General features: G+C 46.4%; 1 protein-coding gene, 1 long non-coding RNA gene and 1 pseudogene across 3 annotated transcripts; 2 read left to right on the plus strand and 1 right to left on the minus strand.

Moving 5' to 3' along the window:
• The first annotated feature begins 1137 nt into the window (after window positions 1–1137).
• LOC120691752 lies at window positions 1138–7619 on the plus strand. 2 transcript variants are annotated; one of them, XM_039974933.1, is made up of 5 exons: window positions 1138–1490; window positions 4510–4674; window positions 4900–5072; window positions 5183–7133; window positions 7229–7619. In XM_039974933.1, exons 1-5 carry the CDS (start codon window positions 1224–1226, stop codon window positions 7286–7288), a joined length of 2616 nt encoding a protein of 871 aa, XP_039830867.1. In that variant the 5' UTR covers window positions 1138–1223; the 3' UTR covers window positions 7289–7619. The 2 variants fall into 2 exon arrangements, with proteins under 2 accessions (XP_039830867.1, XP_039830868.1); XM_039974934.1 differs by lacking the exon at window positions 1138–1490 and adding an exon at window positions 3073–3523.
• A 946-nt stretch (window positions 7620–8565) lies between these two features.
• LOC120687556 lies at window positions 8566–10255 on the minus strand (annotated as a pseudogene).
• A 13575-nt stretch (window positions 10256–23830) lies between these two features.
• On the plus strand, window positions 23831–25092 carry LOC120691423. The gene is made up of 2 exons (XR_005682222.1): window positions 23831–24017; window positions 24086–25092. It is a non-coding gene; the product is annotated as an uncharacterized LOC120691423 (long non-coding RNA).
• Window positions 25093–26248: the final 1156 nt, after the last annotated feature.

A 26248-nucleotide genomic window follows, 5' to 3' on the forward strand; every position in this document is an offset into this window, starting at 1 on the left:
TCGGCAGTTCCTGACGCGACAAGAGAGGGGGCTTCTAATACTAATAAATAATTTCGAACAGACTACTAAATTGATGAGCTGATACGCAAATAATTTTCGAACCAAGCTGCGTGCGGTACGAGTACGAGTAATCACATCCATTTTGATTAGTCGATCTGTTACGTCATTACGTGCCGAGCATGCAGTTCCGGGCGCCGCCTAATCAATTGAGCAATCGACTGGTGGTAGCTCCTGGTCGACGAGATGTAGGGCCTGTTTGGTTGCTGCCTGCCAGGCAGCTCGCCGGCCAGGCAGCATCATCCAGTCCCAGGCCACCCAAATCCAACGCCTGGGATTGCTGCCTGAGCCAGGCAGCTTTCCCAGGGTCGGAAGCAAACAAGCCCGTACGGCACGACGATCCTGGCGACTGGATGGCGGGTCCAGCAAGGTGGTTGCTCAGCAAAAGACAGTCGGGACAAATGGTTTGGAACAAAGATCTGTTCTGTAGTAGTGATGTTTTCGGGTCGGGTACAAATTACCCGTGCGGGTACAGTTATGAAAACATTTTCTACCTATACGGGTATGAGTAAAACTTAGTTCTACCGGCTGCGGATACGAGTGACCAATACTCGGCGAGTACGTAACTGTTACCATCTCTAATGGTGAGTGAGTTTCAAGGAGGGAGAGGTGCCCGTGCGTGCGCACGCAATGTGGGAAGGATTCTTCGAGGAAAGAATTTGGATCCAGATCTGAACCGGCTGCTACCGGGCCGCGGCGGACCAGTCGTCGCCGGAGGCCTGAGCCCAGCCCGCGTGAGTAGTGTTCAAAGTTTTTCAAAATAAACTTTGGATGGGATCCAATCAATGTCTCCCGAATCCGAATGGGGAAAACAAATGCTACAACGTTACTACAAGCATTTGCATTTCTAACCCGAAAAAAGGGTTTCAAAACGAAATAGGACAAACATTAATTTCTAATCTAGACGCAGTATTGCAGTTGCTGGAATCAGTACTCTCCAGTCACCACTAAAAAGAAAACCCAACAGCCTAAAACGGATTTATTATGACCCAAATCTCATCTTGTCCTACCCTACTCCACGGAGCCCTGCCCAATCTCATCTTCTGTAACGGCTACTTCTCCCCCGATCCCCTCTCCCTTCCATTTGAATCCAATCCCCCCACCATCCTCGCCTCCCCCTCCGCCTCCGCCTCCCCATCGAGTCCTCCTCCACCGCTCCCACCGCCATGGCCGCCACCGCGCCTCCCGCTTCCTCGTCTCCGCCTCCTCCCAGCGCAGCCGAAGGCGACGGCGAAGGCGCCGCCTGCTGCTCCTCGCCCACGCCCGCGCCTCTCGCTTCCTCGCCTCCGCCTCTTCCCAGCGCAGGCGACGGGGACGGGGACGGGAACGGGGACGGCGACGGCGTCGGGTGCGCCGCCGCCCGCTGCTCCTCGCCCACGCCCGCGCCCCGCAGGAGGACCTCCCCCAACCGCAGCGGCGGGAGCTCCCGCAAGGTTCGCCCGCTCGACCCCTTTACCTCGATTTAGTGGCTGCGTCGATTACATCTTGTTTTGTCATGGCCTCGTTGAGATTCGCGCGGCTAATTGTTGGGGAAGATCGAGTTCGCTGGGACTGGGAGTGCGCGAGGCGCGGCTCCGCCTTGGAGCGTTTACCTGTGCGGAGAACGAAATCGGGCAGGGTATGTGCCGCCCGATTGGAGCGATGCAGCAACCGAATGTGTCTTGTGGAATCCTTCAGTGCTGATGCAGTTATTGCTTCTCGTTCTTGGTAGAATTACTGCATTTTAGTTTATCTGGATTGCTTAGAGTCCAAATGCCTGGTTAAAACCCTATTTATTCACCCTTTCCATGGTGATCTCGTCCAATTGGCAATTAAGCGGGAGCGCCCGCAGTTTACAACTCGATGGAGCAGTAGGATCATGACTGGTTGTGAACCGCCTTAATTTCTTTACCTCTCACCTCTAATTGATGCCCAGAAAACACACACATTTGGGTAAGGGTTAATTGGATCTGTGCCATTACAATTTCTCGAGTTCACTGATCTGCCATTACAATTCATCTATTTGGAGATATGCCATTACAATTCGTTCTTTGCTTGAGATGTGTCATTTTATACGTATTTGATGCTCATGGGTCCACTCGCAGGTCTCCATATTTCCGTATGGTCCAAACTGCCCCTGCTACCTCCTTTCTCTCCACTGGCTGACATGTGGGTACCACATCATCTTCTTTCTCCTTCCTTTCCTCTCCAACCAGTCTCTCTTCTCTCAAACGCCCATGGTGCGCCTCTCCTCCCCCGGCGAGTCCCCTAGCCCCCGCGTCGCAGGCACTGCAGCAGCGGCCGCTGCCACCGTCGCCGGGGCACGCTCCGCCTGCTCCGCTGCTCCAAGAGCGGCCACACCTCGTCGCCACCCGCCCGCGGCGCCGGAGACGCGTCCCCGGACAGACCCGCCGTCCCAATGGCGACGGCAAGTTCGCCGTCCCCATCTCCTCCCTCTCCGATTCCTCGCGCACAAGGCTCCCCCAACCACCTCCTCCATCTTCCCCAAACCTTGGCCGAGCTCCTCTCGACTGAATCGATGGGAATCGATTCCGCCACCGCCGGCCGCCATTGGAGCCACCCAAAGCTTCTACTCCCGTCGAACCCCCACCTCTGGCCCTCTTCCTCGCCCTTCAACCTTAAAAACCGAATCCTCGGTGAGCCCTTGACCATCCCCGACCATTTCCCTTGCCGCGCCGCCAGGAACGCCCCCGTCGCCGCGCCGGCTTGCCCGCCGCCGTCGTGTGCCTGTCGTGGGACACCTCTGTTTGTGCGAGCTCTGCTGCTGCGCCGTGGAGCTGCTAGCTGCTGCCTCGCTGTGATTAGCGGTGTAGAACAACTTGCTTGTGTCCATGATGCCGAGCTGCGCCGCTGTCTCCGGCGCCGGCATGCTCTCGAGCAGCTCGGCGAGTGACGCAGCAGCTACGGCGAGAGCAGCGGCGTGCGGCACTATGGCGAGTGACGCAGCAGTGGGAAGCAGCAATGCGACATGGGAGTTCTCTTAATTTCATTTTTCCCTATGCATCAACGAGCCTGCAACTTGCTGATGCTGCAAGCTTCATCTTTCTCGTGTGCTTCGCTAGCTCGTGCACTGTATCCAAGCCATCAATAGCTCGAGTACTACATTCTAATGTGTTTGTGCGTTGATTTGTGCTTTGATTTGGACAACAAGATTTCGATTTGAACTCTAGGGACGACGATTGTTCCCTTCAATTTGTATTGCCGGCTAATTTATCCCTAACCTTGCAGCGGACGCCGTCTTGAGGTCTGTGTTGCCCCACCCCTGCGGCAGCATCCCTTGAGCTCGAGCATGGCCTCGGCGACGGCCTACGGAGCTGGGAGGGGAGGGTGCGGGGGGAGGAGCTCGGGAGGCTTGGAGGGGCTGGGGTTCTGGAAGGTTCTGGGGCGGGTTCGGAGGCGTCCGGTCATGGCCGGCAGCAGCAGCGGCGAGATGAAGAAGAAGCAGAGGAAAGAAGAAGGGATGGAGGTAGGGGATGACATGTGGGGCCTTAATGTCAGTGGGTGGAGAGAGAATAGAGGCAGCAGGGGCAGTTTGGACCATACGGAAATACAGAGACTTGCGAGTGGACCCAGGAGCATCAAATACGTACAAAATGGCACATCTCAAGCAAATAACGAATTGTATTAGCATATCTCCAAATAGGTGAATTGTAACGGCAGATCAGTGAATTCTAGAAATTGTAATGGCACAGATCCAATTAACCCTTTGGGTAAAGGCCAGAGGTCAGTTTGACCAGAGGCCGCTTGATTGAAATGAAAGTGGAGTTCACCTTACAAGAGAGGGGTTAGCTGTGCTTATATAGGCAGCAGCTCAACCACTAAAGTGCAAAAGCAAAAGTAGCCAAGGCCCTTCAACTTGGAAGCCAAGGCAATTGCAAAGACAGAACAAAGTTGCATAATTAAGATACAAACACTAGGCTTATATGCCATCACTAATGGATGCTTCGTTCAACTTATAGCCTACAGAAAGTCAGTAAAACAAAATTTCTTTTCTCATTTGAACTGCTACCATCATAAGCTTACGATTATAAGAAGGCAGCTGAATTAATTGATTTTGAGGATCTGGGTCAACGGATAAAAAGGACTCATACAGTCATACTTGTATGCAGTTTCCGAACGGTTGAACATCAAATACTCTTAAATTATCAGCATCATACAAAATATAAATCATGTACCAAACTATTCCATTTACGAAGGGCTAAATCATTACTCTTTAGATCTAAAAGAGGTATACACTTTGCAGGAATATTTTTTTGTGATAGCTTTGGTCAAAGGAAATGCTGGGTGGGATCTTAGCTGACATAAATAAGCGGATTCAAGAATATTTTTAGGTCCTTATCATTATCAATGTTTACGATGTGCGACTAAATTGAGTAAAATTATTAATGTTCTGTATATATGTGAGTTTTTTAATGTTATCCTTACCATGTTTCATTCAACTGTTTCATGCAGAGTCCAGGGTCAAGAGATTCTGGAGGAGGTTCAGTTTTGAAATCTGTGAATAAGTCAACAGTGCAGTTCAAAAAATCTAGGAATCGCAGAAGTGGTTCACCCATCAATTGGACCCCTCGGAAGAAGACTGAGTCATACATGAAGAGGAAGATAAAGCATCTTCAGGTATCTAATGAATAAAGTCAAATGATGCTTCTCTTTGGTGAAGTGCATGAGCATTGATTTCAATGTTTTTTAGTGCCCTTATTAAATGCAATGTTTGACTACAAAATTGCAATGTTACCTGAATATTTCTTGTCCACAGAGATCCCCAAAAAAAAAAGGAGAAGGGAAATCAGATTTATTTCTTTAGCATGAAGGATTAAAGCTCTGCCTTTCTGTCTTCTGTAGGAAACAGATGGAATGACCACATCCCTTCATGAGACTCTAGGAAATGCTAATCCTCACTATACAAGGATGGCAAGGGAGAAGATTGCAGCTAGAGAGGCTGCCAGAAAGGCGACAGAAGCTCGCAAAGCAGCTATGGTTGAAGCTTCATGGTGTAGAATTCTTCGAGCAGCCAGGTGAGATTACTCCACATGCTCTTTTAATCTCTTGTGCTGGACCTTATGCATTCATTCTTTTATTATGTTGTCTGTTCGTGATTCAATTCTTTTATTTTATTTTGCTACAGGGTCCAAAATAAAAATGCTGAAGAAGATAGGGAAAAGGCCATGCTTCGAGCAACAGAAGCATTTGAGAAAGCTAGAGCAATGGGCGTGATGATGTATGACAGACCAGATTGCCCAAATCAGCAGTATGAGGTGGAATCATCGTCACATAGTGGAGGACGATCAACCCATAAAGTTACTGCATCCTTTCAGACTGCATTTCAGATTGATATGGAGGTTTCTGCTGCAGTTAAAAAGGCATTTGTTCGACTCGCGAACTCTCCAGATTCAGCAAAGAGAGAAGAATTTAAGGAGCTGTTATGGAAAATAAGCCAAAATCCTGATTTGGAAGAGGCTGATTTGAATTATGACGACAAACAGCAGCCTGGTGACTGTAGCAATGAAGGTACAACTAGATCGAAACTCAATAAAGAAGACATCAACAGCACCAGTGCTCCTTCTGATTTCAATGCCACATCTGTTCGAGAATCCATAGATGTAGTTAGCATTATGCTTGAAAGGCTAAAAGCTCTTCATGAAGATGAGCTAGCTTCCCTGGCAGTCATTGTAGCCACATCTGGGCTTAACACTGCACTTCAATGTGAAAGGGGCAAATATCATGAAACAGATCCTGCAAACAACATTAGTGCTGGGTCACTCAGATCACAATCAAGGAGGTATTCTACTGCAGCAAGCTTAGTTGATGTCCAAGGACCAGAGAAAGAAGTCGCTTCTGAGCTACCAAGTCTGGACAAGTTTTTGGTGAAGCATCTTTCAAAACTCGAAAGAGAAGTTCAGGAAGCAAGAGAAGCAAGCAGAAAAGCCACTTTGATAAAATCTGTGGCACATGATGCCCCTAGCCAATTTTCCAGCAGCAATGCAAAGGCAGAATCTTCTTCAGACCTGGGCAGCATTCTTGTGAAGCATGTATCTAAGCTTGAGAAGGAGATCTTGGAAGCAAAGAAGAATAATCAAAGCATTGTCAAAGCCAGTGATGTGCAGTCCAGAAACAGAGAATTGGAGTTCACCAGGGCACAGTTAGAAGCTGAAAATAAAGGTGATTCAAAGGGAAACTGTGATTCCAAGGGATCAGGTGAAGGCAGCAATCATATCCAAGACTTTTCTGATTATGTGCAAGAAGATAAAGAGAACAGAAATTTATATTCACATCAGCTACCGCCCTCTGGTGCAATGGTTAGACAGAGTGGTAAAAGATTAACTCGAATCGAAGCTGCTAAGCTGGAAGCACTTAAATCCTTCTGTACTGTAGATGGCAACTCAGTAGATGTTGGCCTGGATAAGATCTTCATTAAGCCAATCCATAGATTGGAGAAGGAAAAGAGGGAAGCACGCGAAGGACAAACCAATGTGCCCAAACATCCTGAGAAGCATGGTCAAAGCACAACTGTGACAGAGGGCTTAGATGATATCTTAGTGAAGCATGTATCTAGGCTTGAAAGGGAAAAGATTGATTACGAGAAGAGGAATCAATTGGGTGAAGGATTGACCAATGTGCCATATGATCAGCGAAAGATTGGTAACAATGCCCAACCATTTGAAAGTTTAGATCAAGTCTTAGTGAAACATGTAAGTCGACTAGAAAGGGAAAAGATGGAATATGAGAAGAGGAATGCATTGGGAGGAGGAACCAACATGCAGAGTGACAAGCAAAGGCCCTGCAACAGTGCCATTGCTGCGGACAGTTTAGATCAAGTCTTAGTCAAGCGCATCTCCAGGCTTGAAAAGGAGAAGATTGAGCATGAAAAGGAAACTTTGAGTGACATCTTTGTCAAGCGTCCAACGAAACTTGAGCAGGCCAAGCTAGCAGCTGCTGCCGAAGAAACACCACCCAGTGGCTTAAACCCTGTGGAAGAGCGTAGAAGAGCAAGAGAGAAGGAGCTTCTGGATGCGTGGGGAGGAATGGGCCTTGGGAACTCGATGAAGCCTCGTGTGTCAAAGATTGAGAGAGCTAAGGTAATTCTATTAAATCAATGCATCATCTGAAAAGTGTAAAAAGAAACATTCGTTCCTTTCAGGCTGACATCTAAATTGTTTCTACTGGTTTCCAGGCTGCTTGGAGGATAGCTGAGGATGAACAGAAGCAGATGGTTGCTGCAAGGGAGCTATGACTTGTCTGAATCGGATGGTGCTCCAGCTCGGAGGAAAAATGCAAGCTCTGAACTCCTTCCTTCTGCCGAACACAACTAGCGATTGTTTGTTAGGATCAGTATCCAGGGCATCTTGACCTGCCGTAAAGCTTGACATTGTCAACAGGTTACTAGATGATATCCACGATAGATTTGCTAGACTCTACTATTATTTATCCCCCGCTTGTTGCTCAATGCAGTTGTCTAGCTGCAGTTACTAATTCTTTTTTGTATGCATGCATTTTTATCCGGTTGCTTCTTGCATTGCCTGATCACAGATAAGGATGAACGCGCTGCACATTCACCAATTTTTCTCCGATGCACTCTTGATCTTTGAGACGTCTTTGCCACTATGACTGTTTGCATACACTTTTCCGTGCATTGTGTTTTGCTTATAGCCTGTGTTTTGGATAATACTCAGAGATGTGCACGATACCAGTGGTCTACTTTCAGTTACTGTTTTGAAACTTTTAGGTGTCAATGTTACTTTGGCTGTGTTTAGATAGAACGCAAAAAAAAATTGCGACGGAATCTTGCTAATTTGAAGTACTAAATGAAGTCTATTTATAAAATTTTTTACACAGATGGGTTGTAAATCACGAGACGAATCTAACGATGCTAATTAATCCATGATTAATCCATAATTAGCGGATGGTTACTGTAGCATTACTGTTGCAAATCATGGATTAAGTAGGCTCATTAGATTCGTCTCGCGATTTACAGCCCATCCATGCAAAAAGTTTTGTAAATAGACTTTATTTAGTACTCCATGCATGTGTCAAAATATTCGATATTCGATGTAATGTTTTTTTTACGTTTACGGGGTTTACGGGTAAAGATCTAAACAGGGCATTTTTTCCCTCCAGTTGACATTTTGGCATGCCTGCTCTGCTCTTTGCCTCCTGCTCTGAAAGTTTGGTGAAAAGCTGGATCACCAGAAAGGAGGGAAAGGGGATGGACCTAGCTAGTTAGTAATAGCCAGTGTTGTGTCGACTTCAGGGGATGCAGAATAGGGGAAGGACGTTTTTAGCGAGAAACTTTACTGAATAATGCACAACCATGCACATACGAACCTTAAGATACTATGTATAATTACACGGTTGTCAAGTTTATTCTTTCAAACCACACCGAATTCTGCCAAATTATGAACTCCATATTAAAATGTTATATATCTGACGTAATACTTTTGAAAGAAATGTCTTGTGTAAAATATGATGCGCTTTCTAGAGCTATATGACTACCTCTCCCAGAAATGCAGAGTCGTCAAGCAGGCAGCCTGCGGTTACTTTCTGAAGTGCATTTCTGAAATGCTGATGCTCACACATGTTAACATGTAGATCATGAGCTACACCAATAATCGTGGTGATCAACAGCACTACTGAAAATAGTTGGTCTGCGAGTGCTCGTTTAACAGCAGTTGGTCAAACGGGATTATTACTTGACAGCAAGCGACATGCTTAGCCTCTAGCACTCTAGCAGTAGCAGCTACCACTACCTGCCGCGTCCTCACCGTACGAGCTACAGACACCGCCGCCTTGCAAATCCGACGGCCATGACCACCGCCGTGGCCGCCCAACTGGCTGGCCATCTCACGCCATCTTGAGGCTGAGGCACTGCACGAGCCATGGCGACCGCGGCTGCGGCTGCGGCTGCTTCATCGCCGCCGCCGCCCCTTCCTGGAGATGGAACGCCGGCGTCCCCCTCCGGTGCGGCGGCGATCCGCTGGCGGTGTCGGTGGACGTCGACGTCGACGTCAGGCTCCCGCCGCTTACTCCTGCTGGCGCCGCCGCTGCCGATGGCGAGCGTCAGCTCCAGCCCGTCCTCTTGCCTCGGCGACGGTGGCGTTGCGTTGTCCGCGCCGGCGACGAGGATGTAGTCGTCAGCGGGGAGGTGCAGGCCTAGGTCCAGGGCGCGACGACGCGGCTGCCTGCCGCGCCTAGTCTGATGCCGCCGGCAGCTGATGAGCTCCGACGGCGGCCTCCACCGGCCGCCGCTCATCATCAGCTGCTTCTGGACGCGGTACATCCGGTGCAACTCGTGGACCAATTGGAGCAAAATAATCAGGAGAATTAAGGTCATCGTACTCGGAAGTGGAGAATTGACTTGCGTCTTCTTCGATCGAGCGTGTACCTGCTGCCTGAAGGTCTGTTCGTGCCTGAGCATGGCCATCTTCATCAGCTCCATGTCGCAGTGATTCACAAGCTTCTCCATCTGCACCATCCTCCGTGCCCTTGACCGGCCCTTGCTCTCCAACCAGTTGGCTGCAGCCAGAATTGAAAGGTGCAGGATGCAGAAATCAACAAAAGGGAAGCAAGCTTTTCAGTTGCTGGAAAGGAAGACCGACGATGTGTGTTCTCTAGGATTCAGGGTTGCTGAATTCGAGGAACGAACTATGAGGCAGTAATAATGAACAAGCACATAAAGACATGCCAACAAGAAAGGGTGGCCTCAAGGTCAAGGCTGCTGCTTTGATACGGGCGTCTGCTGCTTTGATACGGGCGTTTTAATAATCATGCAAGTAATGAGCAAACACTTCCTCATACTCAATTACAGAACACTGAAGAAGTCACCGGATCCCACGGCCCACGGGGAACAACACGGCATGCAGAACCACCGATCTGGGATTCAAGCCGAGACAGGCTACTGCCCAACCGAATCAAGAGATGCTTGTCCTTTACCTTAAAACTCTTCTGGGCGCCTCCTCTTCAGTAGATTCTTCTTCAGTCAGTAGGTTTCTCTTCAGTCAGTTGAAGCCGGCAGCAGCATGAGACACGAGAGAAATAAAGAGGAGAGAGCAAGGATGTCTCAGATGCTGCAGCCACTACTGGGGGAGCAAAGTGAGGAAGAGGAGGGGCGTTTTTATAACCCAAACTCGGGCAGCGCCATCTCAGAAAGGTTGCAAAAACTGCAATGATGCCTCGAGAGAATATTTGGGCGCTGGCCCGGCCTTTTGGCATGCCGAACAAGAGCAGTCAGCAGTGGTGGCATCCTTTGCAATGGCATGAGCTGCCCCTCCCGGAGCAGACAAACTGGCAGGAGCCTAGCTCAGCCGCTGGCTGGCCCCCACTGCATGTGGGCCCCACATGGGCAAGCCAGTATTTTATTTTCATAAAAAAAGGGGTCAGTACCTATAGTTTTCCATCCGGCCCGAGGCCCGTGGGCCGGCCCGAAGCACAAATTTTCGGCCCGGTACAAAGCCCGGCCCGGCACGAGATTAAACGGGCCCGGGCCGGGCCGGCACGGGCGTCGTGCCGTGCCTGGGCCGTGCCTCAGGCACGTGGGCCGGCCCGGCCCGGCACGAATATGTGTCAGCCCAATTAACAATCAGCCCACATACACCTCAGCCCAAAATGCCAACCCTAGATCTCCACCCGTGACTCCGTGAGGCCGTGAGCCCGTGACCCTCCTGGCTCCCTCCCTCACGCAACCCGCCCCCTCATCTCCTCCATGCGGCCGCCGGCGATGCATCCTCCTCCGGGCCGCCGTCGTCGCCGCCCCTTTCTCCCCGCGGCCCCCTTCTCTCCGCCCGAGTCGCGGCCGCCGCGCGGCCCCCTCCTCTCCTCCCGAACCGCGGCCGGCGAGCGACCTCGTGATGCTGCGACACCGCCACCTCCTCTCCTCCTCGCGCCGCAGGCCGCGGCGGCCGGCGCCGCCCATTCTCCTCCAGCACGTCGCTACCGCTGGTCGCCTCCCCTTCAGGCTCAGCGTGGCCGGGCTCGCGCAGATCTGCGGCGAGGCGCGGCCGGGCATGCGCCAACCAGCGGCGGCGCGCGCGGAGGACTGCGGCGGCGCATTGGGCCTAACAGGCCGGTCGGGCCTGCCCGGCACGCCAAATTGTTCTCGGGCCGTGCTTGTGCGCAGTGCCTCGGCACGTGGGCCGGCCCGGCCCGGCACAATTAGTTATCCGGGCTAATCGTGCCGTGCCGGATCGGGCCGGGCTGGGCCCGTTGGACAACTATACCAGTACCGGTACCAGTGCGCAGTTTCCCTATGTGGGCAACTGGGCATGCAGTGCAACGCGATGCATGCACTGGCAGTGCTTGTGCTAGCTCGTACATGTGCACCCCTTCTGGCTCCAAATTATGATCGCTATTTGCTCCTCTCACTTGGCTACTTCTTGGATACCCTTTTCCATTGATTCATGAAGATATTTGAGGCCCAAATAACTAAACTATGTCATGAAAACTTGCATCGTTGAAGAGTATCGTACCCATCGAATAATGCCATGAGTTTAAGAGTTTGCCTCATTGCCCTGTTTATGTATATGACGAGAGGCCACAATATTAGGTCCATATATATCATAGTTTTGATCATGAGAACGAGACAAAAAGTTTGTGTGAGATGGTTCAGCAATGAACTCAAAATAGGCGACGATATATAAACTAACTACCCATTGGGAAATTGCCTTGCCAACGAAGCACTTCCTAGTGGTAATTCATTTAGCTGCAGATCGACAGCCGGCAGCGTTCAACACGCTTGCTGATTTATAACAGTCATAATATTAAGAGAGTTATTAGCAGCAGGCCAGCAGCTAGTATAAGTTAGTACTGTCGTCCTGGCTCCTTTTTCCCTTATTAGCTGCAGCACTGGGGAACATTAACAATGATCACATGCCTTGACTGCAAGCCTCTTTGAATCATGCATGCATGTCGAGGGCGTGGCTGCCTTTGACCGTTGGACCATGCATGCCATGCCAAGCCCCTACCACCACCAATAGTCTCTGCATATAGTTACAGTACATCTCTTTGAGCAGAATTCTACTCTACCACATACAGGTTGATACACTTATGTACTGCTCTGATAAGAAAGTACTTGGCAGAAGCGAAAAGCATCGTTGACCATAGAAAAACCTGAAACAAATACTAGATTGGAGGGGCCTTGCAGCTGCAGTCTGCAGAAACTCTGAAACTGAGATAGAAATGCACTTTTGAGTAATCAGTAGTTGGTCACTGAAAACCAGCAAAGGCAGTGCGTGCATACACGGGCATCGGGCGGCGTGTGGATCCATCGACCATCGATGAGAATGAGATCGATCCTCTCCCACCACATGGCATTGGTGACGACACGGAGAGCCACGCCAAGGTGCGTGCATGTCGTAGTACTGTATGTTGGCACGCAGGGATGATGCACGCAGCTGCACACGAAGCAAAGCAAGCGCGTGGCTCTCCTCTTTCTAGGGCCTGGAGCTACATCGTCCATGGATGTGCCGTGCAGCCATCATCGGCATCGTCGTCGTCGATCCCTTTGAGAGCAAGCAAAGCATCGCATCTCTCTCTGTTCCCTGCATATTTTAGGGATCATTGCTGTTGCTGCCCCGTGATCCCAAACCCAGGCTGTGCGGTGCAGCACTCTTGTGAATGGCGATGATGATCCTTGCATTGCTTGGTATGAATGAATTCTGACAGTAACGCGTGGAGGAAGGTACGTTGAAAGGGGCCGTCGGACTGTGCTCAGCTGGGTCTCAAGTCTGTAACAGCGGCGGCGCACGCGCTGCCGGCAGCGGGAGGTGCAGCCGCCGTACGTGGCTGGCCGCCCGGCCGGGACCCACCGGACGGATCGGGCCGCCGCACTGCCGCAGGCGCGCGGGGCTCCCGGCCCCCGCCCCCCGGCGCTCCCTTTTTGGTCGAAAAGCAATGGCGGAACGAACGGGAACGGCCATTAGATGCCGTCGCATTGACTTGCTACCTCCCCGTCGTCGGCCCAGATGAGACCATCATCGATTCAGATGATTTCGGTGTGTGTTTCTCGGCCACGAAACCTTAAAAAAAAAACTGAATTTACCTCCTTTTCTCTCCCCTCTGAGAGTCAGGAGTCTCAGAGATAAGCTGCATGCCCATCCAAACACCAATGTTCAGAGATACGCATGCCTGGCTGGAGACAGACAAGCTTGCGATTTCTGCCGGGGTCACTGCTCGATCATCGCCGAGAGAGGCTACGCAGCTAGTATCAGAAAGCAGAGAAGCTTTACTACTACTCTGCACTGACTGCAGCTGCAGGTGTGCCCCTCTGCGCTCAAATGCATGCCAGGGCAGCGTGCCCGGCCTTCTCGCTCTCCTTCCGAAACCACGGGCGGCCAGCAGGAATTTCAGTGCCGGCAGACTTCTTTTCTTTACCTTGCAAAAATCGAACGCCATCCAAACCGAGAGCCCTCTGAAACATCTCGAACAAAGCTAGAAACATTCCATTGACGATCGAAAAGGGATCACATGCTAATATTTTTCTTCTACAAAACTAAGAACACCTTTCCTGTCTGATTGTCTGTGACCACATATCAACATACATACATGATCGCCAAAGAATGAGTTCATTTGTTCATCGACAACACTGATAAACTGGCTGTGCACTTCTATGTGTTTTCTCCCTTGCCCTAGCCAATGTGGTCGGACGGCCCAAACGAAACCCATCCTGCTGCTTCCCATGCCTAAATCAAATGATTTGACAGTTGACACCTCCTTAGCCTGGCCGTGCCGTTGCTGCTCAACTCAACTACAAAAGCTTAAGCAATAGTTACAACCACGACTGTGTTTATATATTAGCCTTCACTTGCTGATCTTTTGCTCTTAATGGAGACCTAGCCCCAGCCTCCAAGGTGCCAACGACACACAAAATGAGGACAATTCAAGCATTTTGTGCTCACCTACCGTAGCTGAACTCATTAATAGACGTAACCACCAATTTAGAGTGCAAATGGGTGACCCTTATATTCACCTTCAATCCTTCTTAGTTTAAATATTTGTATATTTCATCTGGGCCGACGAAGGCCCAGATGAGACCATCTTCGATTCAGGGTCCTCCAGTTCTAGAGTTGTTCTAGAAGGATATCAGCCCTGTTCGCTTCTCTTTTCCCGGCTTATTTCGGCTTGTTTTGGTTTATTTCTTCTCACATGGTACTATTAAATCAGCCGAAATCAGCCGGTTTTTAAATCAGCCGAACAGCCCCATCTTGTATGCATGGAGTATTTAATGAAGTCTATTTGCAAAATCTCTTCATGGATGATTGTAACTTTTCACGATGAATCTACAATGATACTACAGTAACTATTCTCTAATCACGCGGTCAAAGACCTCTTTAGATTCTTCAGGATTCCTACCGCAGGGGTTCTGAAGTTGGTTTTGTAAATTATATTTATTTAATACTTTTAATTAGCGGTCAAAGTGCTTTCTAGGATCTTTTAGGAACAAACCAAACGGGACCATGATTTCGGTGTGTGTTTCTCGGCCACGAAACCTTAACAAAAAAACTGAATTCACCTCCTTTTCTCTCCCCTCTCAGAGTCAAGAGTCTCAGAGATAAGCTGCGTGCTCCTCCAAACACCAGTGTTCAGACTTCAGAGATGTGCCTGGCTGGAGACCGACAAGCTTGCGTTTTCTTTTTCAACCATGCACAGTGCTCAGAAAATGATCGACCAGAAACATTCCATTGACGATCGAAAAGAAATGACATGCTAATCTTTTTCTACTACAAAACTAAGAACACCTTTCCTGTCTGAATGTTCTGCCAAAGAATGAGTTCATTTGTTCATCAACAACACTGATTGTCCTGCCCATAACTCCATAAGTACCAAATAAAACCCATCCCGCTGCTTCCCATGCCTAAATCAAATGATTTGACACCTCCTTAGCCTGACCGTGCCGTTACTGATGCTCAACTTAGTCAACTACAAAAGCTCAAGCAATAGTTACAACCACGACCGTGTTTATATATGGTTAGGCTCCACTTGCTTGCTGGTCTTTTGCTCTTTCTATAGTTTCTTCCCGTATATATACAGTATCCTATAAGTAATGGAGACCTAGCCCCCCAGCCCCCTAGCTGCCAACTACACACAAAAAGTGGACAATTCAAGCATTTTGTGGTTACCTACCATAGCTGAACTCATCAATACGCAACCTCCATATTACATCATTAAGAAAAGGGAAAGATCCATATTTAAACCCGTGCCAGGCCTAGTGCCGTGCTTGGGCCGCGATCGCAGCACGCGGCCCGAGCTCGGGCACGGCCCGCTTAAGGCCGCAGCACGGGATGGCACAGCGGCGGCCCGATAGCACGGCAGCGGCCCGATAGCTTCCTACCGTTAGATGTATTTAGATAAATAAATAATAGCTGTTGGATCAAAACCATACCAAAAAAACACCAGAGTCTCAGCCCTCCCTCTCCGACTCCTCGCGCCGCCGCACGCTCCCTCCGTCTCCGAGCGCTCCGTCTCCCTCACGAGCGTGTCTCTCCGACTCCCTAAAGCCCGCTAGCTCCGACCTCCCTGTTCCTCCTTCTGCCTTCTCGCTACAACAGCCCCGACGGTGCTTGGGCGGCCGGCGGCCGGAAGCTTCCTCGAGCTCTCCTCCCCGTCTCCCTGCCCCTGCTTCTCTCAGTCGCGGCGGCGCGGCCGGCAGCTTCCTCGAGCTCTCCTCTTTGTCTCTCCCCATCCCTGCTTTTCTCAGGCGTGGCCGGCGGCGAGCTAGCATGAACACGGTGGGTCGCCGTGCCCATCGGCACGACACGGCACGGCAAAGCCCCGTAGTGCCGTGCCTGGGCCGCGACTTCGGCACGGCGGCACTACGCGGCACGGCACGGCAGTGTCGCCGTGCCCCCGCCGTGCCGTGCTCCACCGTGTCCGTGCCGTGCCGTGCGGCCCGTTTGGCCACCTATAGGTACTTCTCTGTCTCTCTCCCGTCTCTCTCTCGTGTGAGCACTTTACCCTTTCTTCCTCGGTTCCTCTCCTCGAGCTGCAGCACCAGAAGCGCATCTCCTCTGCTCTCTGTCCCATCCCAACCCACACAGCTGCAGCGCAACCCTTCTCTCTCTCTCTATCTCTCTCTCTGCACCAAGCGGCAAGCACCTCCATCTCCCTCGCGCCATGTCACCTCTGCATGCTCTCTTCTTTCTCCAATCGGCAACTCCATTCCCAAATTAGAGTAGAGCAAGCATCGGGTCACACGCTTAAAGCTTAATCTCATCTACATGCTACTTTGCCAAGCAACCACCAGCTCCAGCACCCAAGTCGTCCCTCTCTAGTTGAACAAATTTTAGGATCAACTAGAAAGGCACGCGGCTTTGCCGCTTGGCGCCTGTATTTTGCGTTGTAGGTTTGTAGTTCACGGGGAATTTAGTTTATGCATATAATTATTATGGTATATTTTGAATTTTTTATTATCATGACGCTATCATTTTGGTAGCATATTATTATGGGTATTGTGATATTTCTTTTGCTATATATATTGTGCTGAAAGAAGGGGTAATATTATTTATTAGGGAGGTGGAGCACAATTGGCCAGAAGTTTAGTGTATTTGTGAAATGAGGAGATTTGGACTTTTAATCATGTGACAATTGATAGATGTTATGGTATTTTTTGAGAAAGTAGTGATTATATTAAAATATGCCACATTGTTTTGGAGGTAGCATGAGAAGGCATAGAAAAACGGTGGTACGATATTACATTTTTAGCAAAATAAGATCTTATGTTGAACGAATTATGAAAACACTTTAAATTTAAATTTTGTTGGGTAGCAAAGCTTTAGATTTTGAACTTCAGAGCAAGTTTGTATTGAACATTTTTTAAAATTTGAAGATGTTTTGGTGTCAAGGTATAACTAATCGCATGTAAGCATTTGTGCAAACTAATTGTGAAAGCATTTTGAATTTTAAAAATTGTTCTATAATAAAATTGTACTTTTCTTGTTCCTGAAAATACATGGTAACTTGGTAAGCTTTTGTTGCAATAACCAATAAGTAGTACTGAAATTGAAGCTATGGAAATTGCATAGCACCACATATAGTAATCATAGTTTTTGTTTTGACATCAGGAATTTCATTCATTTATCAGGAGCAATCGTTACAATCAGACTTGAGGTAGCACTGCACACAGGAGTAATCATAGTTGTGGGATCGAATCCAAGGCAAGTATATTAACCCATGTTCTTTTTGTCTCTGTTTTGATGATCAGCCTGTCAGAACATTGAGCAAAACTCCATATCTAAGTACTAGTACTCTTAGGCTATAATCGAGAGAAATTTCCCTTTGATGTGCAATTGTACAAACCAGGTTTATATATGTAAGTAACGTGAAACTGAAATGAGAATGCAGCTAAATGAATCAATGATAAGGCATATTATTTGGTCTTCCAATATGATTAATAATTGCGTGCTGTGGAGATTAACAATGCTAGCTAATTGACTCGTCAGGGAGAGGAGAGAGCAGCTGCGAGTTCTTGCAGGGCCATCACATTCTCTTTCTGTTACCTTCCTCATTACTCGTCCACTCTAAAACGTTAGCATCTAATGTTTTATGGTTGTCTCGAGGAGAGGAGAGAGCAGCTGAGGACTCTGCACTCGTAGACTGTGTTGCCCAAATTTGTCTCAGATTGGTCGGTGGGAGGGGTATTGAGCATTGATGCTTTGTTTGACCGCAAGCTAGTTGATACAGGCTATATTTTGGAAGTGCAGGGTTGTGCATCAAAGTGACATGGTTGCAGGTGCAGAGATGTGCCGGAGCATCACAGGCTGCTCGGTGGGAGGAGCAGAGCGCCATGTCTGGCGAGCAGTGGGGATTAGGCAGGGAGCAGACGACGCGGCGACCCAGTCGGACACCCTTTTGAGGGGGGTGGCGGCGCTTGCCTGATGGCGCGGCTGGGCATGCGTGCGGTCGGACCAAGCTGCTCGGCGTACGCGCCTGTCGGAGCGGCCAGGCAGAGGGCGCGGCCGGGCGGAGGGGCTCGCCGCCGTGTCGGCCGGCAGAGCCAGCCCAGTACTCTGCGACTACCTGAATTGGCCGAGCGGATGGAGTTCCCTGGCGCAGGCGGCCGTCGGAGCAGCCAGGCGGAACGGCGCGGCATCGTCGGCGGGCGGAGCGTCCAGTGGCATGCTGGCTGCCCCTTCGGATAACCGCTCCGATCGTGAGTTTGCGACGGCGGCGAGGACGGGAAGAAGCAGCACGATAATAAAGCCCTGTCTTGTGGCTGGAATATCCCGGAAACTTCACCAAGACTTCAGAAGTGCACGTATATAGGAGCCACGTTGATGTGTTTGATGACGTTCGTTTTTCATCCAACGCTAAAGAGAAAAGTAGATGACGTGGCTCTATGAGAGGCTCCGGTTTGGTGCAAGAATCGTGTTTAGAGATTGGCTACCAATTCCTCTAATTGAGCCACTGGAACATGAGCTTGACGCGAGTGGCTCGCATTGACGAGATTTGGCTGGAGCCAAGGAAGATGATGGTTTGTCATGGGAGGGGATCAGGGAGCTTTGATGAGAAAAGAGGAGACAGGAGGAAATGAGAACGATGATGTGTACTGCAACGTGTTATCAACGTGAGCAAATCCCTGCCATATCGGATCAAAACTAGGGTGAAATTGACTAAAGGGTGTAATTTGTCCGGTTTTGATATGTGCACGGTGTGAACTATCTCGTTTTATAGTTTAAGGATGAAAATCGGACCAACGTAATAGTTCAAGGAACCACTAACATAATTTTAACCCATTAAGTTTACCCCAAGTAAAGAGAAAAGAACATTTTCGTTCATTATTTGCCGTCCCTTTAACTACTCAAAACAAAATCAGTAGTTTGTGTTTGATATTCCTACTATATATCAGCTAAGGAAGAACGTGCATGCAAGATTTTCTTCTTTTTTGAACTATAGTTTTTACTCTCTTTTCTTGGTGAGAATAATAGATACTAGCAATTCATGGTTCCCATCCAAATCTTACTATTACTAATTGGAGACTCCTTTGGAGCCTCCACGTGAAGCCACCTAGGATCCTAGGTGGACACTCTGAAAAAATATAGAAGTCTTATAAATTCTCACAAAAATCAGAAACATCCAGCTATCAATTCAACAACTCTAATTATAATAACCATCGGATCTGTTATCTTTCCTAATAATTACCCACCCCTGCCATTATAAAATTTTTTAGAGTAACTCCCTAATCTTTGTGAAAATTACCCACCTATGCCATTATAAAAATAATACAAATATCCCTCTAAATTTGCATATAAACTTTCTAATTATGTCATTATTATTACAAGTTAAATACTTATAAATCTGAATCTAAATTATATAATTATAATAATATACTCCCTCCATTCTCTTTTGATAGTCCTATTTCTAAAATTCAAATATTCACAAATGATAGTCCTATTTTCTATTGATAAGGACCATGACAATAAATAACACCAGTAACGAGGAGTTTCTAGCAAAGACATTGGAGGACTAGCAAAAAGTCTTGTATTACATTAATTAGATGATAAGCAAGATTGTTTTCCTTGGTCATTGTGTCAAGGTGAAATAGGACTATCAATAGAGAATGGATGGAGTATTAAAGTGCACCAATATAAAATTCTAAAATTACTATTTCTTTCATTATTATTATATTATTTATATAAAAATACTACCAACGATATATGTCACCATATATTCATGCATGATGAAAGAGATAAGAATATAAATTCACAAACAAATAGTTCAAATAAATATATATTGAATACATATGGATGTGCACAAAATGAAATCTATTGTAACCAAATAATGATAAATATATATTTTAGAGTATGTGTTAGAATATTTAATAGATGAAAAGAGCGTGAGATAGATAATTATAATTATTGATCTTATTTTTATATTAATTTTAATTAGTCCGTGCGGGAGCACAAGTTGATAGACTAGTTAGTGAAAATTGGAGATAAACCGAGATCCATCATGCTCTTGGCCGCCTTTTTTCAGCTTGAACCCGCACACATGAAACGAGTTTTTTTCCCACATTCCATATAGGGATCCATTGGGGTTTGATCCCTAGAGCTGGCACCGGGAGGCTCCTCTGCAGCTTGCCTGTGAAAAAAATGAAAAAAAAAAGTATAGGGATGCATTGGTAGCGTTTTGAAAGCAGCGAGGCCATCGATACCCTTCTCTTTTAGGAGTCTGGATTGTAGACCTCACTTAATCGTGTATGGAATTTAGTTTACAAAGGCTGCAGTAACTTAGATGTTCAACATATCCCCTACAAAAAAAAAAGAAAAATGTCCCAATGCAAACTGACTTGAGTTATCAACATTGCATTTCATATAACAAAGAGAAACTAAAAATATATTTAGATGATAGCACATGTCTACGAGTGTGATGGTTTGTGGTCGAACGGAGAATGTTAAGGCCGCCTGGTTTGACCATGAGCATATTTTGCTAACATTTTCCATGTAAATGTGTAAGTATTTTGGTAGCATAAGACTTTCATAAAAAGATGCGGTAAATTTGGCAAGGAAAATGGCGTGCTAATAGTTGGGTCCCAACTACCATCAACTATCACAAAAGTCTGATTTCCAATCTTTAACTACAAAACTAGATAATGGAGGTCATCCAATGTCGAAACTAGGCAATGGGCCCTTAGGTGGTTTTTCATCTTGTGATGCTCGAGGGTGTAAACTAGATTTTTTTCCCCAAATTATTGGTGTGATAACTCGCCATACCAACCAAACACTTTAATTTACCAGTATTTATTTGTAGTAAATAATATAGAGGCTAGAAGGATAATAACCACAACCACCAACTAAAGCTTTCAAAAAAAAAACTACAACAAACTAAAACATGCATTACAAGTACAGAGCTACTAGTGTGAGAAGCACTAGTTGTATTTTTTCCTAAACCGACACAGGTGGGGTGCGCAGGTGAGCACATCAGTTTTATCTATTGATCCTATATATCTATTATCTTATTATTTGACCAACAAACGGAGCCTCCACATTCGCTCTTAAGGTCTAAAAATTCTCACGTTAATAAGAGGAAAATAGAAAAATAAAAATTACCCACCACTGCCATTATGATAAAAATTAGTCTAAAATACACCTGTGCCTATTTAAAAATCACCCACCAATGTCATTATAAAAATTAAATATAAAATATCATTTAGCTATGTATCAGTTACAAACATATATTATTAATAAAAACTAAAGCTAACAACAATCAATCAAAATAAAACAAAAATAAGAATAATTATATGCATGATATTATTAAAGCTCACCAAATCAAATTGTTATTATAGATAGATCATATTTGAATTGTTTTAACCAACAATAAGATATAATTTATGATAATGAACAGGGGACATATGGTAAAAAAATAGTATAATCTTTAAGTAAGGATACAACGACATGCGAATTTTTGAATTTTCAATACTAACCGCGCAAATGCGCGGACTATACGTCTAATTATCTTATTATTTGTCCAACAAACGGAACCTCCACGTTCGCTCTCAAGGCATAAAAATTTTCACGTTAATCAGAGAAAAACAAAAATATAAAAATTACCCATCACCGCCATTATAATAAAAATTAGCCTAAAATACCCCTGTGTCAAATTAAAAATCACCCACCAATATCATTATATAAAATTAAATATAAATACCATTTAGCTATGTATCAGTTACAAACATATACTATGAATAAAAACTAAAGCCAACCACAATCAATCAAAATAAAATAAATATAAGAATAATTATATACATAATATTATTAAAGCTCAACAAATCAAATTGTTATTATAGGTAGATCATATTTGAATTGTAGCCAATAAGAAGACATAATTTATGATAATAAACCGGGTGATATATGGTAAAAAAATAGTATAATCTTTAAGTAGGGATACAACGACATGAAAATTTTTGAATTTTCAATACTAGCCGTGCAAATGCGCGGGATATACACCTAGTTAATACATATTAAAATGTCTTAATTAAAGTAGTATAGACCCAACACAAATTATATGCTTGAGTACAGTCTCTCTCTTTTTTTTGCAAATTACATGAGTGTAGTTTTTAATTTTAATAAGCTCCGATTATGCTATGATACATACAATTATTTTAGTCAGGATACGTTAATCTTCTACTAGACAATATATATTGCATAAAATGTGATATTTCATTTTTGGATTAAAAGTGTGATATTTGATTAAAAGATAAAGATTGCGTGTCATCAAAATTTGTCCACTCTGGTAAGTGGTAAATTTCCCTCTCCACCAATGTCCTTGCACTGCAGCTCGCATAATGCTGCTAATTTGTGTCACACTGAGTTTTGAGATGGTAGTACACTACTGATTGGCATAACTCCTCTTTGATTCTTGACAGAAGGTGAAGCTACCTTCCAACCACTAGTGCTATATATTAAACGACCCACTAGCGCTACTAGGTCCAGAAATATAATAATGCTACAACACAGAAATATCAAACACCATCGAAGTTGTTGGTAGCATATATGTAGATATGATTTTGCGGGTTTGTGCTTAAGATTAACAAACAACTAGTAGTTTTTAAACTTTTGTCTTCCTGTAACCTGTATATCTCAGACTAAGAAGCCGACGACACGTTCTCTGGTAGGTGGTTGTATGTCCAGATCATCACCACATCACCCCTATCATCTCTCCTCTCATTTCTTGATGACTATTTTTTCCCGCTGCTTCTTCTCAGGGAACAACAGTGTCTATGCAGAAATATAATCTGGGCCTATGTGACTGCGAGGCATCAGGATTTCCAAGTACTCCCACATTGGCATTGCCCTCACATTGCGGACAGATTCAGCAGTGGCATAGGGATCGTCGTGCACATCATTGTGGAATAGAAGATGGATGAAGAAAAGACGATGGGGATGAAATTGCAGATGCGGCTTACCTAATCAAAGAAGACATTCATCTTTATCAAGCGGCCACCAGGTTGAGAAGGAGCGTGGCCGCGTAGGCGGACCTTCAACCTAAGCTATGTTGTTGTTTTTAGCTTAATTGCTGCTGGAGTTCCATTTTATTGTTTCTTCTCCTCACCTGTTTTACTTGTTCTTTTGTAGTCGCCTTAAGCCTTAACGGCTTCAGTTGTGTGGGTTTTTGGAGTTGTTTGTATTTTTTAACCTTCTGTCTTCTAATAAAAATTACGGGGATCAAACAAAGGGTAGAAGACTAGAAGCTGATGGCGTGGCTGTACTGCAGGAGATAGGGAGAGAGGTGGATGTATGCAATCAACAATTTGGCAATATAATGCAAACACATTCTGTATTAGTGTTCACAACGAAAGATCATTAGGTTTCCATGTAACACTTTGCAGTTCTTGAAAAAGAATTGACATAAGCAGTGGTTGATTATTGATTGCTCTCCATTATTTGGCTTGAGAGAATTTAAATTGACTTGTCACGCGGCATGTGTTGTGAACTTGCTTGTGATGTTGTTCTAAAGAAAGAACAAAGGCTAGCATGCCGCGATGTATAGACAACAACTTGTTTGTTTTCTAACTTTCTTTTGTGGGCTTGAACACGAATACGGAGGATTAATCTTGTTCAGTTAAAATCCCTTCTCCAAGGGGATTAAGGGGGTATAAATTGGGATATTTTAAAAATCCATTCTCGTCCTCTCCATATGATCCTCTTTAGGCCTCGTTCGGTTGTTGCAATCCGGCCCGGAACGGCCTCCGATCCGGCCGGAACGAACTGGCCCGGTTCGTAACCAGGTCTGGGCCGGAATCGTTGTTCGTTTTGGATGGCCCGGATTGGAAACGGGCTCGGTTCGGCATCCTTCTCCTCCATTCCGGCCCGGTTCCAATCCGGATCGACGCGGAGAGGGAGGGCGACGGGGCGCGGCTGGCGGCGCGCTCGCCGACGATGGTGCACGGAGAGGGGAGGGCGGGGCTGGCGGCGCATGAAGGTTCGCGGGCGACGGCGAAGCGGCACAACGGCACACTGGCGGCAAGCATCTCACCAGTAAGCCACCGCCTCTCTCCTCCTTCCCCTCTCCGTGTTTCTTGATGTTGACCTCCGGCGGCCTGGAGGTGCGAATGGTCGGGAGGGAGGCGGCAGCACTGCTCCTGACGACCGCGGCGTGCCATGCCCCCGCGCGCTTCATGCTCGTGCTCTGCTGGCTGAATTCTTGATTGGGTCGGCAGGTTTGCGCTAATCTGATCCACTCAGATCGGTCGCCAAATCAAGCACTCCTACTCGTATCTCAATTTGTGGCCGGCTTGACATAATCTGGAACCAAATCAAGCTAGCTAGTTGTATATCATCTCTCGTGCATCTTTCTTCTCGACCTATATATTGCAAAATGTTGATGTCCGTTTTTGCATTATTGCACATCCAAGCTCTCCGCCACCTTCCTCCACCTTCTCGCCGGTAAGGCACTGCCCTCCTCTTCATTCCCCTGTTCTGTTGATTTAGATCTAGTCTTGCTCGATCTTGTGTGGTGTTCTTGGATCCCATTGTTGCTAATTGCCAGGATGCCCAGACGGAGCTGAGGGCGCACATGTGGCGGCGGTACTCACCGATGGAGAGGAAGCACCGCGCTGGAATTCGCCGATGGAGGAGTGCAGGAATTCGCTACTGATTCAATGGCTGAAATTCTTTTTTTTTTCCTTCGTCTCTTGTCAGAATGTCAGTTCACGCGATGTTCTACTAGTATTTCATTGTGTTTTTTTTTTAGTTTGGAGCTCAATCTATTCAAGAAGTTCAAGCTCCGGAGTTCTTGTGTCGTGGCTTGGTAATCTTGCAGGTGCCTTGGTAAAGGATGAGATGAGGTGCTAATATGTGAAAATAGGCATTGGGTTTATCCGACAGTAGTTCGATCCTTGCTTGGGCTTGATATTAGGCATTGGGTGATAGTACTACTGAGTCAAGGACTGGCGTGCTTCCAGTTCCTGCTGTCTACTCTAAACTATCCATCAATTGTGAGTGACAGACTTGGATACAAACATGTGATACTGACTGCTATGTTTACGAATCATCAAAAGACACTGTGTGATGAGGTTATTCAATTAGGAAGTGGCAGCATGTTCCCCTGTTTGCTTGATTTGCTCCTGCATAGTGCAAAATATAATGGCTGATTAACAAAATATAATGACAGCTTACAAAGGTATTGAAAATCTAGTTGATTCAGATTATCTCATTTATGTATAATGCTTGGCTTGATCAGCAATTTAGGTCATATACATTATATATATATGCTTTGTGATATGCACACGCCTATGCAACGCGTGTAGCAAGTTGTGTGGCCCGATCTTCTCGTAGGATCCGCGAACTTGATAACTTGTTGCTGCGTGACCTGGTGAAGAGGCAGTGCACCGCTAGGCTGTCCATGCGACGAACTACCGAGACAATCACCCTTCCACGTATCGACGAAACAGCCCACGCAATCACGCCCTATAGATGTGAAAGACACGAACTGGGTGAACCGCAGTTTGACGTTCTACAATTCCCTCAGGAATCGAAAGAACAAGTGTTGTAAGCCTCTCAAGACTCACACATAAACAAAACTCTACGAGTTTGTGTATTCTAAATTCAATCAATCAAGAAAATCTATCCTTTCATTGTCTAGTACAAGATATATATAGAAATAGGGGCGTTCAGCTTTGAGTAAATGGCAGCATGTGCATGCACTAGTGGATTTCGTGGCTGGTTCGCGCGTCTTTTCAGCTCCTGGCAGCAGTTACTAAAATGAGCATAACTCTTTAGTGGGAAGTCCAAATAATGAGCCGTTTGATGTTGGAAAGTAGACTTGAAGACGCTTCCATCCACATATAGAACACCGTCTAACTCTTTGTATTCTGTCCGCGGTGAAGCTTGAAATTCGTACCATGTGTCAGTCATCTAGCTTCTAGTTGCATCACCATGCAAAGGTGTTGAACTACCATTTTATTCATGCACACCATAGACTTCTTGGTTCAGATGTCCAGAGGCTTGAATCCATCTTCATCCCATGCTGGTTCATATACTCCATCATTCCTAAGGACATTGGAACAAGAACTCAAAGACAGACTCATTCAATATAAACTGATTATTAAACATAAGGTTAGCGTTCACCTGAGAATGAATTTCCTTCTCCAATTGTTTAGCTCTACTCCTTGTAATTGGACCAGCTATATCAAGTGTAGTTTCATTTGGAGATGAGTGAATGCTAGGAATGTCCTCATTACTTTGCCCAGTGAAATATGCAACTATAG

Source organism: Panicum virgatum, chromosome 9N (assembly GCF_016808335.1).
Source record: "Panicum virgatum strain AP13 chromosome 9N, P.virgatum_v5, whole genome shotgun sequence".
Lineage (NCBI taxonomy): Eukaryota > Viridiplantae > Streptophyta > Magnoliopsida > Poales > Poaceae > Panicum > Panicum virgatum.

Excerpts from the sequence above, each read along its gene's own strand:
- LOC120691752 (XM_039974933.1), top strand. The coding sequence starts at position 1,224 with ATGGCCGCCACCGCGCCTCCCGCTTCCTCGTCTCCGCCTCCTCCCAGC. Across the intron at positions 1,491-4,509 it reads GCGGCGGGAGCTCCCGCAAG|AGTCCAGGGTCAAGAGATTC; the intron begins GTTCGCCCGCTC and ends TGTTTCATGCAG. Across the intron at positions 5,073-5,182 it reads AGAATTCTTCGAGCAGCCAG|GGTCCAAAATAAAAATGCTG; the intron begins GTGAGATTACTC and ends ATTTTGCTACAG.